General features: G+C 34.7%; 1 protein-coding gene across 1 annotated transcript in view; it reads left to right on the top strand.

Annotated features, from left to right (window-relative positions):
- The first annotated feature begins 6,308 nt into the window (after positions 1-6,308).
- LOC107863312 overlaps positions 6,309-15,749 on the top strand; it is a 19,768-nt gene continuing 10,327 nt past the window's right edge. Inside the window, exon 1 of the mRNA XM_016709184.2 lies at positions 6,309-6,709. Coding sequence (XP_016564670.2) covers positions 6,636-6,709 — 74 coding nt within the window. The 5' untranslated portion in view covers positions 6,309-6,635. The remainder of the gene's footprint in view (positions 6,710-15,749) is intronic.

Raw genomic sequence — 15,749 nt, 5'->3', positions numbered from 1 at the left:
ATGAGGTGCTACCTGTAACCCCAGTTGGAAAGGTGCTTTGTACCTTTCCAAAGGTACAAACACTGACTAGAGTGGATCCACTAAATTGATGTCCAAAAGGACTAAGGTGTCAAAAATCCGGTCTGATGGGTGACCTTTTAGACCACTTTAAGGCAGATCGATCTTAAGAAGATCATTGCTTACTCGTCAGTAGCTCATATGAATCTGGTGACTAACTATCACGACCACATTTCTCAGATTATGATGTCACCTACTATAACCCACTAGTATGTAAGCTAATCCATAGTTTAAAACAACTAGTAATGACCATCGAAAGAAATAGAAACAAATAGCCGAATAAATCTGATAAAAAGACATATATGTATTAAATATAGCCTAAAACCTAGTGAAGTTGGTACAAGAGCTCCAAAAACAATAAAATTATGAAGTGAAACACAAAGTAAATATAAGTACAACTTATCTCAAAATGTAATATAGAGATCAATCTAGTCCATAAGAGGGAGAGCAGTGATACTTCAAATATTAGGAAATCACCCCTAATCTCTAATTCATAGCTACTATGCACAATGCATACAACAACAACAAGAATTGTTACTATGATATGCACGTTGTAAAACTGCAGTATGAGTACCAAAGACGTGGTACTCAGTAGGCATTGAACGACTGAGATTCAAAGATAATGCAAGCATAAATAACATGTAAAGAAGGAATATAAATTACAGGAAACTATCCAAGAGCTAAACATGAAAATTCTAGGGAGGAAATAAGGGTAAGCTATCCCATCAAATAGTAATCAGGGTCTAAATTGTAATACAATATATCACCAACCAATAAACCAATGAGGAGTGAAAAAATGTTACATAGAAGTATACAAGGTCAAAAAATACATATACAATATAAATAAATAAGGAAAGAGAGGAATATACGGTAACACCACGTATAACTATATATATATATATATATATATATATATATAAGTATATAATACTAACTCAAGGGAATAACCTAAGATGGTCAACCTAACATTATCAGGGAATCTTAACCAAGTAGGAAAGCTAATGCTAGCATGATTAGGGCCTTTAGTCAAACTATCTAGCCACCAATACACCGTCCATAATGAAATTTGTTATGATAAAGTAAATGACTTAGAAACATACAGACATCCTTGGGTACCAATCCATAATCAACCTGCCACAAACTAACATAATAACAATAACAAAGTAACTGGCTAGTTCGGAAAACCAATACCTAATCAAGCTTTCATAAGCTCAAAAGGTCTGATCAGCATTCAACAAACAACAATCATAGCCTATAACTATGCAACCCCTATAAGGTTGATATACATAAGCACCAAATAATATACTGGTGATAGACATTGCATATGAATGAATAAATATAAAGTAGATCCATAGTACCCTATCTGATCCAAGTACCATAACGTACCAAGTGTATTCATCTCCTTCATCTTAATAGCTTGCAAAGGCAAGACTAATGATGACCTCTCTTCTCTGGCACGACAGCTCACAAATTACGGGCCCCTAGGGGATTTTGGAATCTCCATATACACTTACCTGGTCTCGATCTTGGATTTCCAATCATCATCATCATTCTATTCTATCCAGTATTGAAGAGATATGTGGGTGTTGAATTGAGACTAAAAGAGTGTAAGATCTATAAATCTATTTCTCAGGATCCACTCTGGGACTAAATCATCATAATAGATTAGAAGGGGTCAGAATCTCTAATGACCGAAGTATTTAGTAGTGGTAAAAGAGTGGATAAACCATCGAGAAAAATCAATCTCAATTAAATTTTTAAAACATCATCTTTAGTTTGAAAGCTTATAAATCAGTAAATAAGGTAGTATAATTCCCCATTATAAAAGTATGTTTTATAAGTGAAAAGTGGGAATTAATGCTTTTTTATAAAACAGTAGTAAAATCATGTTTTTGGTTGGATTCATATCACTAAATGAGCATGAATGCACTGAGAATATTCGTGCCATCACCAGTATCCAAAAAACAAATCCATAAATGTCTATGTTTCTATAGACTAAATCCATGTCCTTTATTAGGATAGAATACTCACCAGAAGTCCAACTGGTCTCATAATCATGACTTCGGTCCCAATAGTGTATAACTAGCATAACAATAAAATTATAATCCAAGAATATGATTCAATCCACTAAGTCAAGTAGTAAACCTTATACTAAAGGGTCCTTAGCATCACATATGATCAAAATGCTTGTAACCTAGGTGCAAGGATTTTATAGCCATAATAAGTAATTCATCTTAAGGGTCGAGTTGCACTTCTACCCAAATTCCCTAAATTAAGCTAGATCATGATATTCTGATCATAATTACATCCTATAATCCCTACCTATAATGCAATATAGATATACACTACCTCATAGAAAAAGTAGACTAAATCCTACCTCGATGTCAAAATTGAAAGTCTTGCATCGTCTAAAAATAGCTTGTCTTTAGTCCACGATCTCGAAACATCGCCATACTATATACATGATAATCTACACATCAATAGGAGTAAAATGAAACCATAGTTCTATATAAAAGGTCAGTTCAAGAATGGGCCCTCAAGGTCTGCAAATGAAATCTAAAATTGAATTCATCACGAGGTCCTTCAAAGGACATGTATGTACAGAACTTGATAAATGGTGCATAAATTGAGGTCAAATTAGCCCCTAAGGTCTAAGGGCTTAAGGACCTAATTTGTAAGGATTTACAATGAAAAAGGATGGAATTTGATGGGGTTAAAAATAGAAAATGACCATGGAGTGTTAAACTAACTTACCTTAGCTTCAACGAATGATTCCCCACGCTTTCCCTCTCCCCAAGCTCAAAAAAAGATGGGAAATAGTTGAGAAAATTAGGAGAAAATTGGGTGAAAGGGGGGGATTTAACAATATAAAGGTACCACTAAAGAGGCCACTTGTCCTTTTAAGTGGCATAAGACCGCTAAAGCATCAGGCACAGGCATGTAGGCATAGCTAAAGTGGATCCCTGGCAGCTAAAGCAATTTTCTCTAAAGAGGAAAATGATCACTTAAATGGTGCTCAACCATAAATCCAATGCCTCTAAAGCGACTAATGCTTAAGCAATCAAAGGTCCACTTAAGTGGTTGCACCAGATTTGTCCAAGTCTAAATGGACACCGACTGGGTGCTTGAGATCATTTAGAACCCCGTGAGCATAAACAAACTATGCTACTATACGAAATTCAGTATTCCAAACTCAATTAAACCATCAAAACTTTCATCTAAGATCATTTTGACTAAATTTAGGGCCCACACTATAGTACTATTTTTTATAGAATCCACCTAATAGCCTAAAATAAGTACGGAAGCCTTGGGACCTGAACCAAGGGCTCCGTAAGCCCAAAATCAATGTTTTAGAGATGATGGAACTATCAAAATTCTTATTTGAGGTTGTTTACTAAGGTTTTTTATCCGAGACCAATTTCTTAATAGAGATAGCTTCAAAATAGAGAAATGAGCTTAAAACCCAAATAAACTTACCATTAATTGAACCAACAATTTTTGTAAGTGATGAATGACCAGTAGCTGTTGTGGGAAGGCTCAAAACACCAAAAATGCATGAAAATTGAGGAAATTACCTAGAGGGTCATCACAATATCCACTACTATTAGGATTTTTGTCCACAAAAGATAATGGATAGGAAGAGCACAAAAGCTCTATGGGATGAGCTACTGGGCCTGCATGCTTTAAGAAAGACTCCTCAGGTAACCTCTAAGAAGAGTAATGCCTCCCAGGGATTTTGCTATCGATATCCTTTTTTGAAACAACTTCCTTACTTCATTTCTAAATAGTCATAACTTGATTTCAACAACCAACTGGCATCGAACTGAATTGAGGATGGTTGATGCACGAAAATTTAAACTATAAGACACTAATACCTCATCAGTACCAGTACAACCAAGAAAAAACTCATCCAAGCCAAAGGCAATCCAAGGTGTGAATTATCCTACCAACTCCCACATCCAAATATAAACTTATTTTTCTTTTATAGACCTTCTAACTACTCTAAACAATGTAAAACATCATTTGAGTCCCGTCCATGCAACCCCATCGCACTAACCTTGAAGAATTAAACCTGATCCATCAAAATCTATAATGGCCAGCATAAGAATAAGCATATAAAGTGCTATCTGGACACACAAATGGTGATGTTAAATGTCTGTAATCTACTACTAATGCTATAATTGGTCCGAAGCTAACAGTCAAGAAGCTAAAATACCAACTCATGAAACTGAATGACCTTTTCTAGAGTGCCCCACCAACTAAGGATGAAACTATTCTAAGTCCAACTCGAGTACATTTTTTTATGATAAGTCAAATATTCCAAACTATTGGAAAGAGACCAGATCACTGCTTGAACCTATTACTCATTCGAGAAAATATGACCAACACTTTTGAGTGGATCTATCATATTTAACAACATGCTAAGGTGTTATTTGATGTATAAGTGTCAAAATTGATATTAAATTGTCTGATATGGGTTCTAAAAGTACCCTCATATGTTTCTCATAAATGTACCCAAATAGCATGAGTAGTAGGAAATTTCTCACGCTTATAAATGAGGTCATCAACCACAGAACTAACAGTGATTCCACGTGTAATGGAATAAACATTTTTCCAAGCCTTATAATCTTCAAGGTCTCTTGTATGTTGTGCAGTGTTATCCTCTTCTGGTTGACTCAATATATGGTTAATACCTTCAAGAACATTTTGCTCTATTAGAACATACTTTATTTTACGACTCCAAATGTCATAATAGTCACCATTTAGTTTTTCTCCTTTGTTCAAGTCGATAATTATGATTTTTGATGTCATGTCTATTATTAAGAGACAATCACGCAAGTATTCTTATTAATTATTCATGACAATTACACATTCAAGCAAATCAATTCACCTAAAGATTTCATGTTTAGTGTAAAATCAGAAGGACATATAAGAATCCTATCATCATCTACGAACTAAATATTTAAACAAAATTAAAAGTTAATTTCTTAATGTTTATTAGAATGATAGGTTTCAATCAAGCCTTAGTAAACATAACTAAATAAATGAGATTCATATAAAAAGAGAGAAACAACGTAATATATATATATATATATATATATATATATATATATATATATAATAAAGTTAATAAGCAACTTCAAGTTACAAGTCAATTCAAAAATGAAAATCATTCCACAAATATTTTGAGATAACTTATGTGCACCCAAAAAGGCTCCCTAGGCCAAATTCATGATAAATTTTTATTAATCTCTCGCCTTAATGATCACGGAGAGGATCTTCTAAAATAGCTAAAGCTTTTCAATTCGAAATTTCTATATAGTTTTCCAGATCTACACATTTTAATTTAAATAAATGAATAAAATTAGCAACTGAAATACTAGGGTACATCTTAAAAGAGTTGAACTCTTTTAGTTTCTTCTCTGTTTCCTTTCGTATAACTCTCTCATTCCATAACTGATTTTATGTAGTCCTTGAGACACCATTTATGATCTCACTACCTCGAAAATATGTTCTTTGATAACATGCTCATTCACTTTGTCTCCTTACTCGACATCTAGAACTCTTAGAGTAATTCAATTTTGTCCTTGTTTAGTATGTCTTAAATAGGAACAAGGAAATAATAAGAATGGATGACCGTTCAATGTGACAACTTATGCCATAATTTATTGGAGAAGGTAAAATCTGTTAAAGAAAATTTAGGGACTAATTAAGACAAGAAGAATATTAATTTTAATTTATATATTTATTTAAATAAAAAATATGTGAAAATAAATAATTTAAGTGGTTACATAGCTCCTCTTAAAAATGATCATGTTACAATTTTTTTAAGTTCAAAAAATTAATTCCCAAATATGTCCTTTTTTGAAAAAAAAACTTTGGAACTCACATAAAATAATTGAAACCATAAGCAGTATACAAGTACTATTACTATACATTTTCCAAAAAAATATATAGGACTTTCTATTTTTTAATCATTCCTCAAAAAATAACACTCCTTTGCACATGTCCCATTAAAATATTAAAAGAAAAAATATCTTTTTAATAAAAAGGGACAGAGAAGAAACATGTATAAGTTTTTCACTTCTAAACAATAACTTTTCCTCTTTTTTAGAATTTTCCTCTTAAGTGCAGTACACATGCTATATTTTTTCATATAGATAAATCAAGTAGAAAGCCATAAGATCTTTAAGAAATGGGAAATAAATATACGTGGTGCATCTACTTCATTAAATGCAGATATACTTTACCACTAACTATTTTTATTAATTAATGTATCCTCTTCTTTATTAAAAAGAATTAAATTGTACTTCTTCTTCTTCTTCTTTTCACGTAAAATATTCTCTGTTTATCTCCTCTCCATTAAAAGAGAAACAATGAAGAAAATTCTTCATTCACTCTTAATAGGATAACACAAAAGATCACGGAGAAACAGAAGCAATATTTTCATATCAATATTCTCTTTTCCAAAACAATTTTCAGAGAGATATTAACACAGATTTAGATCTGACTAATTTTCTTTCCAATTTCTCCAATTCAAAGTCAGTTGTTTGATCCATAACTGAATTTGTAACACAATGGTAGTGTGTCTGATTCCATATAAGAAAGATGCGAGTCCGATTCAATTCGGGTCATATTTTTTTTCTAACAGGTAATTTCATATTCATTAATTCAAAAGTTTCCATACTTAAACTCAAGAATAACATGCAAAATAGGTATTTAACCAGAAAATTGATACCATTGTTGATAAATCAGAGTAAAATCATATTATGTACCTTAATATATAGCAGTGAAAAATATTGATTTTGCTACCTGAAGAAATTGTCCCAAATCAACTTCGTCTCTCTTGAAACGGAGTTCTTCTTCATAAATTGTCTTTTGTTCTTGAGTATTTTAATGTAATTTGTATGGATTCTTGTTTTTCATCTCTAACTTTCTGATGAAGAAGAACAAAACATTAAAAAAGGTCTTTGGAGCAAATTCATCAGTTACCTATTAACTCTTTCCCCCAAAAATTCAAACTAAGATTATATCTTAATCTTATCTTTTTCTAAATTAAGTAACGGATTGGAACGGGTCAGTGCATATGGGCTACCCATTTCCCGCAAAATCTAACATTTCTTTTTAAGCTTCTGTCATAATATTGAGAGTCATCAGACTAAGCCCTCACTTCTTCATTGTATTGACTTCTTCACTTCTTTATTGATCGTATCTTTTTATTTTTCGTTGGGCCGGGGATGAAAATAAGCTCAATTGCTGCATAGGATAGACATGAAAATAGAGAGTTTTCTTTTCTCTCTAGACCTTCAAGAACCAAAAATTAAAATAAATAAACTCTCCTTCTTCGTAGAAGCCGTTAAAAGGCTTGAATAATATAGGATGCTAGCTTTGGCATGTTTTGAGAACTTTGCTGCCCAGCGTAGGTGTTACAAACAAGCGTTAATCACTGAACGTTGCCCCTACCTGGATACTCCCTTTCTATTCAGTTTCTAATCTCTTTGGTCCTCACTAATTTAATCAACTGCATTCTTATTTCATGGCCCCTTATGTCTACATAAAGATTAAATAACTAATCATTGTCATAGTGTTTGTTCAAATCATTTTGATACTTTGATACATCTCAATATTTCAGATACTCATCTCATTATATATAAATTAATATTCAAGAATCCCCATTACTCCAAAACCCAATGGCTTTTTAAATAATTATTCCCAAGCATCCCAATAAATTTTTCCACTCAAGTCGCCTCATGTTGCTCAGGTTTAATTAAACTGCATTCTTTAGCTCTAATCTTGCTCGAATATTGCAATACCCCAAGTTTTAATGTTCTAAGCCTCTCCAAAAGATAGCCCATAAACTTAATTTTCCAACACCATAAGTCTCACCCTAATCCTACATCGTGGAAAAGAGTTATAAAGATTTTCTTCTAGAAAATATGTTAGCTGCTAGTGACCACGACTTACTTGATGACCCATAACTAGACTTTACGAGTCATTACAAGGAGTCATAGTCACAACAGTAAGAGTCCCTAGGTTCAGCTTAATGTCCACGACTCCACTTCACAATTTGTAATCAGACATTATGAGTCATAGGAGGGACTCGTAGTCACAATAATGTTTAGCCAAGAATTCCTTCCAGTGGTTATGAGTCCATCACGTGACTCATTATCTGACCTGATAATTTGTTGTGTGGACCCATAGCCTGACCAATAAAAGATCCAAAAATCAAGCCTCGGGCTACAATTTCACCCAACGACTCATAGTCCATTGTAACGAGTCATCAGGAGGAAGTCCTAGTCAGAACAGAATGTACCCAGGATCCTAGGAGCTCAGGTTATGACTCAGACCATCACTCATAGTCCATCGTAATGAGTCATAAGGTGAATCATAATGACTAAAAGTGTGTTTTCCTGCACATTTTTCTAGGGACTTTTAAGTGTTTTTCCCATCTTCTTAAAAGTTAAACCTATGTTATTTTGGTTTCATAAGGGATGGTATAAAAGACCCAATTCATACCATAATCATCTGTTCCACCCAAGATAAAATCAAAGAGGGGATTCCATTCTCCTTCAAAAGAAAACTTGGGTTCTTCAAGCAAGTCCAATCCTTAAGAAAATTTCTTCAAGGCTTCTACTTAAGGTATGTGGGATATTTATCAGTGGGTCCCTTTCACCCAGTGAGTCCCAAGAATTCTCTAAACCTTCAAGTGTAAAACTCCTTTCTCTTTCCAAGTTAACTATGAATTCTATGAATCTCCTTTTGATTGTTTTGACTCTGAATCATAAAAATTTATTCCCTCAAGATAATGATGTTTCCATATGTTTGATAATGTAAATGCCTACATCATGTTTAGTTATTGAAATATTAGGTGTTGTTCATGATTTTTCCATATCATGGATTGTTTAATATTTTTCAAAATTAGTTTGCATTAGATAGTGCTGGTGGGTTATGAACACCTAATACTTAGGTATTCATATATGTCACATATGTTAGGTTAAAATTCATTCAAGAATACGTATATCATTAAATTCAAAATACAATCATGTTGAGCGTATGTCAGTATCCTTCATGTTAAGCCTTTTGTCAGTATAAGTGTCAGTTCATTTGGGAGTAAGACTTAGCCATGAGTGAACCTAGGGATGAAGGCTCACCCTTCAGCAGAGGACTGAAACCTTTAGTAGAAGTCCATAAGTTCTAAACCTATGTATCCAGCGTAGGTTATGAGAAGTCACTAGCTAGTCGAGGATTGAAACTCTCTTTAGGGTCACCCCCTAGTAGAAGACTGGCATCCTAGTCCTTTAGGACACTAGTATAGTGGATACATACAGCCAGTATTGGGACCCGTGGCAAGGTAGTAATACCCTTTCAATTGAGGTTATAGGTTGGACCTTGATTAGTTCATATTGGGGCATGTCGGTAAAATATTAGCTCCCGTAATCTCAGTATAGTATTCAGATTATACTAGTTTATGTTTGCATGACTGAGTATCAGTTTATCAGCTATTCAGTTATTCAGTTCTACAAATTATTTCAGTATATACCTTACTTGGTCTTGCATTCGACTTACATATTTATACATTTATGTTCAGTACCATTTTATGTATACATACTAGCTAGTCCTTATATCACATACCAGTACAGTCAAAGTGTTGATTGCATACTCTCTTTTGCACTATGTTGTCTTATAACATTGGTTCAGATGCTTAGTTCCCCAATAAAACTTAGACAGTTTGTGTGCCACTCAGCAGCAGTTGTGGTGAGTCCTTATCCTTCGAGGAAAAGTTATCTATAGTTACTTTTTGTACTTTTCATTGTAGTTAGTCAGAGTTAGTTGGGGGTTTGTCCCATCAACTCTTGATAATTAGAGGCTTTCATATAGTCAGACTTGATTTCAGTTTTTATCAGATGTTTAGGTACACTAAGTATTATGCCCATATTGTATCTTATTTGATTTCTCCTGTTTAGCTTCCGCATATTACATTATGTTATTATTATCTTTAATGCTTAAAGCAGGTACCAGACCACAGATCCACTTATGACTCTAAGCACCATGTTATGACTAGGAGATAGTCTCGAGTCGTGACAATTTTGGTATCAGAGCACAAGGTTTAAATTGTCCTAGGATGCATGAAAACTATATTAAGTAGAGTCAGGTTCATGGATGTGAAACGTGCCACATTTATAGGCTAGATATAACGAAATATTTTAGGAAAGTTTTCCCCTATTCATTATTCATGTCGTGCAATGGAGCCTGAGCTCTCTTGAACTACTTCTTTTAACTCGTCCTCTGTCCGTTTATAGAAAAATACCTATCGGAAGGAATAACAAAACTCGTCACCTATTCTAGAAGACCCTCTGAATGATTATCTCCCATTCCAAAATTAGGCCACTTTCACAGCCTTAGCCTAATCTATGACTGCTCAAACAGCTAATAGGTTGTTGCCCCAACCAATCCTATAGTAAATGCGACAGCAACTAAGATTCGGGATTTTACCCGAATGAATCCCCAGTGTTCTCTAGACCCATGTTTGAGAAGGATCACAGGATTTTTTGGATTGTGTGTAGAAGGTGACAGATATTATGGGTGTTACCTTGAGTGAAAGTGCTTATTTAGCTATTTACCAATTGTAAGTGATAGCTCACACCTGGGTTAAGTAGTAAAAGGAAGATAGAGGTGCCAATGCAAGTCGGTGCCAATGCAAGTCCTGTAGAGTGGGATAAGTTTGCTACTACTTTCTTTGACAAGTTCTTTCACTTGAATTGAGGGATGCCAAGGTGCAAGAGTTTATTAATATAAAGTAGGGTAATATGAGTGTGAAGGATTATTCACCTAAGTTAATCGGTTAGCAAGATATGCTCCAACATTGTGGATGATTCTAAGGCCAAAATGACTAAGTTCATATCTAGAGTTTCTAAGGATAGGAGTGCAGGACCACGATGTTGATTAATGAGATAGTCCATTTCATATTAATGTTTTAGTCTCATATTGAGAAGAAGAAGTGTAAGGAAAAGGAAAGGAAGAATAAGAGGGCTAGAATCAATAGCTTCAACTTTTCTTAGCAAAGGTTGGATGGTGGAAATTGTTCTCAGTTTTTCAGACGTCTTCCACCCCAGCCCATTTTATACCAGTGGTCTAGGGCATAAGTTCCAATAGGATACTAGTGACAGAGTGTTAAACTCTAAATCACAAGTTAGTAGGAATAGTGGTTGCACTAACCTAGTCTCTAGGAGGTGTGGTAAGAACCACAAAAGTGAGCGCATGACCGACAATGATGCTTGTTTTGGGAGTGGAAACCTAGGACACAAAATCTGAGATTGCCAAGTTATTTCCCAGAGAGGTAAAGATCTTCGTCAGTAGGATCAGGCAAACTCCTTATTAGTTTTGATAGGGCGCTTAATTTTGTAGGGGTCCACTTCTAGTATGACCATGGCCAATGCTAGAGCTAACTTTATGCCCTTTAATCTCGTTAGGATTAGGAAAGTTCTCCTGATATGATTACTAGTATGTTACAAGTCTTTCATCATCATGTGTATGCATTGTTAGATCTCAAAGCCACACTATTTTTTGTCACTCCCTATATAGTAGTAAACTTTTGTGTCAGCCTAGAAGTTCTTGTGGAGCCCTTCTTAGTGTTTACCCTAGTTGGTAGTTCTATCATATCAAGATGGGTATACAAAAAAATGCCTAGTTATAGTATTTTAGAAAGTCACTTCATTTAACCTTGTAGAGTTAGAGATGATCGATTTTGACGTCATTTTTTGCATAGATTGGCTCCACTCTTGCTATGCCTCTGTTGATTGTAAAAATAGGATAGTCCATTTTTAGTTTCCTAATGAACCAGTTATGGAATGGAAGGGCAGTACATCTGTCCCTATAGGTTAATTTTTATCTTTCCTCATGGCAAGAAAAAATAGTTCTAAGGGTTGTAACTACCATCTTGTCCGAGTCAAGGACTCAAGTTTTGAAATTCCAAGTCTTTAATCAGTTCCCATATTAAATGGTTTTCTAGAAGTATTTCCTAAAAAGCTGCCCGAAGTTCATCCTAAAAAGGAAATCGACTTTGAAATAGATCTTCTTCCAAATACCCAGCCTATTTCGATACCACCTTATAGAATGGATCCATCTGATCTTAAGGAATTAATAGTTGAAATATCTCTTAGAAAAGGGCTTCATTAGGCCCAATTTTTCTCTGCAGGGTTCCCCAGTTCTCTTCGTGTGCAAGAATGATAGTTCCCACAGAATGTGCATCGACTACCATCAGTTGAACAAAGTCACAATCAAGAATAAGTATCTTTTTGCCAGGATTGATGACTTATTTGACAAACTTCAAGGTGCATAGTATTTCACTATGATAGACCTCAGATTCGGTTATCATCAGCTGAGAGTTAGAAATTGTGACATTCTGAAGACAACCTTTTAAACACGGTATGGTCACTTTAAGTTTGTAGTTATGTTTTTTGGACTAACAAATGCTCCTGCAAGTTTTATGGACTTGATGACTAGAGTGTTCAAGTAGTACCTTGACATGTTTGTCGTAGTCTTCATAGATGACATTCTCGTCTATTCCTGCAGTACGGGTGAGCATGTAGAGCATTTGAGGATTGTTTACTGACCCTTATGGATCATCAACTATTTGCTGAGTTTAATAAATGTATATTTTGATTAAAATCAGTAGCTTTCCTCGGTCACATGATTTTTGATGAAGGTATTTGAGTTGTTACTCAAAAGGCCAAAGCAATAAGAAACTGTCCTAGACCCATCTCTCCATTTAATATCATCAGTTTACTGAGTTTAGCTTGTTACTATAGATAGTTTGTGGAAGTATTTTCCTCTATTTCCTTCTCCATGAATAGATTGACTCAAAAGAAAGTCAAATTCTAGTGGTTGATTCTTATGAAAAGAGTTTTTAGGATTTGAAGACTTGACTTACTTCCAATCCACTTTTTATTCAGCCAGAGGGTTCAGATGGCTTCATGGTGTATTGTGATATTCCAAGGTTGGTCTTGGATGTAACTTGATGTAGTGAGGCAAGGTTATAGCCTATTCCTCTAGACAACTTAAACTTTATGAGAAGAATTACCCGACTCATGATCTAGAGTTGGAAGCAATTGTCTTCGCCTTAAAGATTTGAAGACATTATCTATATAGGGTTTATGTTGATGTATTCACCGATCATAAAAGTTTGTAGCACGTGTTCTCTCAAAAGGACCTAAATTTTCATCAAAGAAGATGGTTGGAACTATTGAAGGAGTATGACTTGAGTGTTTTGTATCACCCGGGTAAGGCCAATATGGTCGCTGACGCCCTTAGTAGATTATCATGAGGAGCATTTCCCATGTTGAGGAATGTAAAAAAGAGAAACTTTGTGAGGTTTATTAGCTCTCTAGATTGGGAGTTCTATTGGTTGATTTAGCTGAAGGTAGTGTATGGGTTCAGAACAGTTCAGAATCTTCATTGGTTGCCGAAGTAAAGGAAAATCAAGATAGAGATCTTGTTTTGGTTAAGTTGAAGGGGGTAGTTTGGGATAAAAAGTGGAGGTTTTCTTCTAAGTGGGAGATAGAGTTCTTTGCTGTCAGGGCAGGTTGTGTGTTCCAAATATGGGTGATTTGAGATAGTGTATGTTAGCAAAGGCGCACGGTTACAATATTCTATTCACCTAAGAGCCACCATTATGTACTGCAATTTAAGAGAAGTCTTTTAGGGGAATGGTATGAAGAAAGATGTCACCGAATTCATGGCTAATTGCTCTAATTATCAGTAGGTTAAGGTTGAGCACCAGAGACCTAGTGGTACACTTCAGGAATTTAGTATCCCCACTTGGAAATGGGAAGTAGTGAATATGGATTTCATTACAAGGTTACCTCATACTCATCATCAACATGATTCTATATGGGTTATTATGGACCTAATGACCAAGTCAACCCATTTCCTAGCGGTCCATACTTCATATTCAGTTGAGTATTATGCCAGACTCTATCTCAGGGAATTGATAAAGTTACATGGGGTTTCTTTGACCATTATTTCATATAAGGGTACCTAGTTTACCTCTTATTTTTTAAAGGCTTTTCAAAATGGTCTTGGTACCCAAGTTTATCTTAATACCGATTTTCACCGATAGATAGATGGTTAGATGGAAAGGACTATTCAGGTGAGCCTACTTTGATAGAGACAGATTTGGTACATGAGGTGATAGAGAAAGTTTACTGATCAGAGAAAGGTTGAAGATAGCCTAGAGTCGACAGAAATCCTACGAAGATATGAGGAGAAGGGATGAAGAGATTTGGTAAGGAAAAAAGCTTAGTCCCTTCTATGTGGTCCATACAAGATTTTGAGCCGTTTTGGGAAGGTAGACTATGAGTTAAAGTTGCCTACAGAGTTAGCATCAGCGTATCCACACTACCATAAATTAGATATATGGTGACGGTTGCAAAACCATTGCAATAGGCCCAAAAACCATTGCCATAGACCTATCACAACGGTTCAGCTAGCGTCCCATTGGTGGGCGTTGTGATAGGTCTATGGCAATGGTTTTTGCGACGGTTGTATAAACCGTCGCCACAGGTAGAGCTATAGTGACGGTTTCTTACAACCGTTGCCATAGTAGACCTATTGCGATGGTTATTTTTTGACTTATTGGGACGCCTATTTTCATCTATTTCAACGGTTACGAACTATCGCAATAGATACTATTGGAATGGTTACGAACCGTCGCAATAGATGCTATTGTGACGCCTTTGTTATTCATTTGCAACGCTTATTAACTGCCTATTACAACTATTTCATCACTTGTTGGGATGCCTATTTTCATCTATTGCAATGGTTTACGAACCATTGCAATAGATTCTATTGCAACGACATTAAACCGTTGCAATAGCATCTATTGCGACGCTTTTGTTATTAAATTAAAATGATTTATATAAATAGTCGTATTAATGTAAATTTTTATTTATACACATAATAAATTATAACACAATATATACACATCACACAACAAAATCATTCAGTAATAATCTCATAATTCAAAATATGCAACAAGCTAGTAATTTAAACCCAAAAGTAAAATGTAATCAAGTTCAAATGATTATTTAAGTTTTTACATACTAGCAAGTTCAAGTCGCGATAAGTTTAAAAAAATTCAACAAAATTTTTTTGATATTAGAGCGTTTATCCACAACCCAAAAATCTTCTCAAGTATGGTCAATGTCTTCATCATTTTCTTCATCTCTTTCTTTATTTTGGACACCTATAAATAGAGAACAAATAATATAAATTAGCACTTAAATGACAACATAAAAAGGACTATTCCACAACAAAAGAAGTATATAAACCTCATATAAGTTAGCTAGTGAAGCGGTAAATCAACCAATCATGGTTAGAAAGAAATACAAACATCCAAATGTGAGATGATATAACTTAAAGAACAATTCTCACCCTTTCTTCCTAGCAATATTTAGATTCATCCAAACATCTATATCTATAGAATTAGAATGAACCTTAAGCAAGCATGATTCATCCCTCTCAAAGTAGTTCTCTTGCCTAGTTCAGTCTGTAAGTTTTTTCCTTTTGCCATAAAAAGCAGCATGACAGCAGACACCCAACTAGCTTGGGATTGAGGCATAGTTGATTAATTGAACTCAATCATAGATATTTAACAAGTCTGAGCACAAACATCATACTCGCCACACAAACTA

Source organism: Capsicum annuum, chromosome 3 (assembly GCF_002878395.1).
Source record: "Capsicum annuum cultivar UCD-10X-F1 chromosome 3, UCD10Xv1.1, whole genome shotgun sequence".
Taxonomy (NCBI): domain Eukaryota; kingdom Viridiplantae; phylum Streptophyta; class Magnoliopsida; order Solanales; family Solanaceae; genus Capsicum; species Capsicum annuum.
Note: the sequence above shows the minus strand (reverse complement) of the source record. Positions and strands in the feature narration are given on the sequence as shown.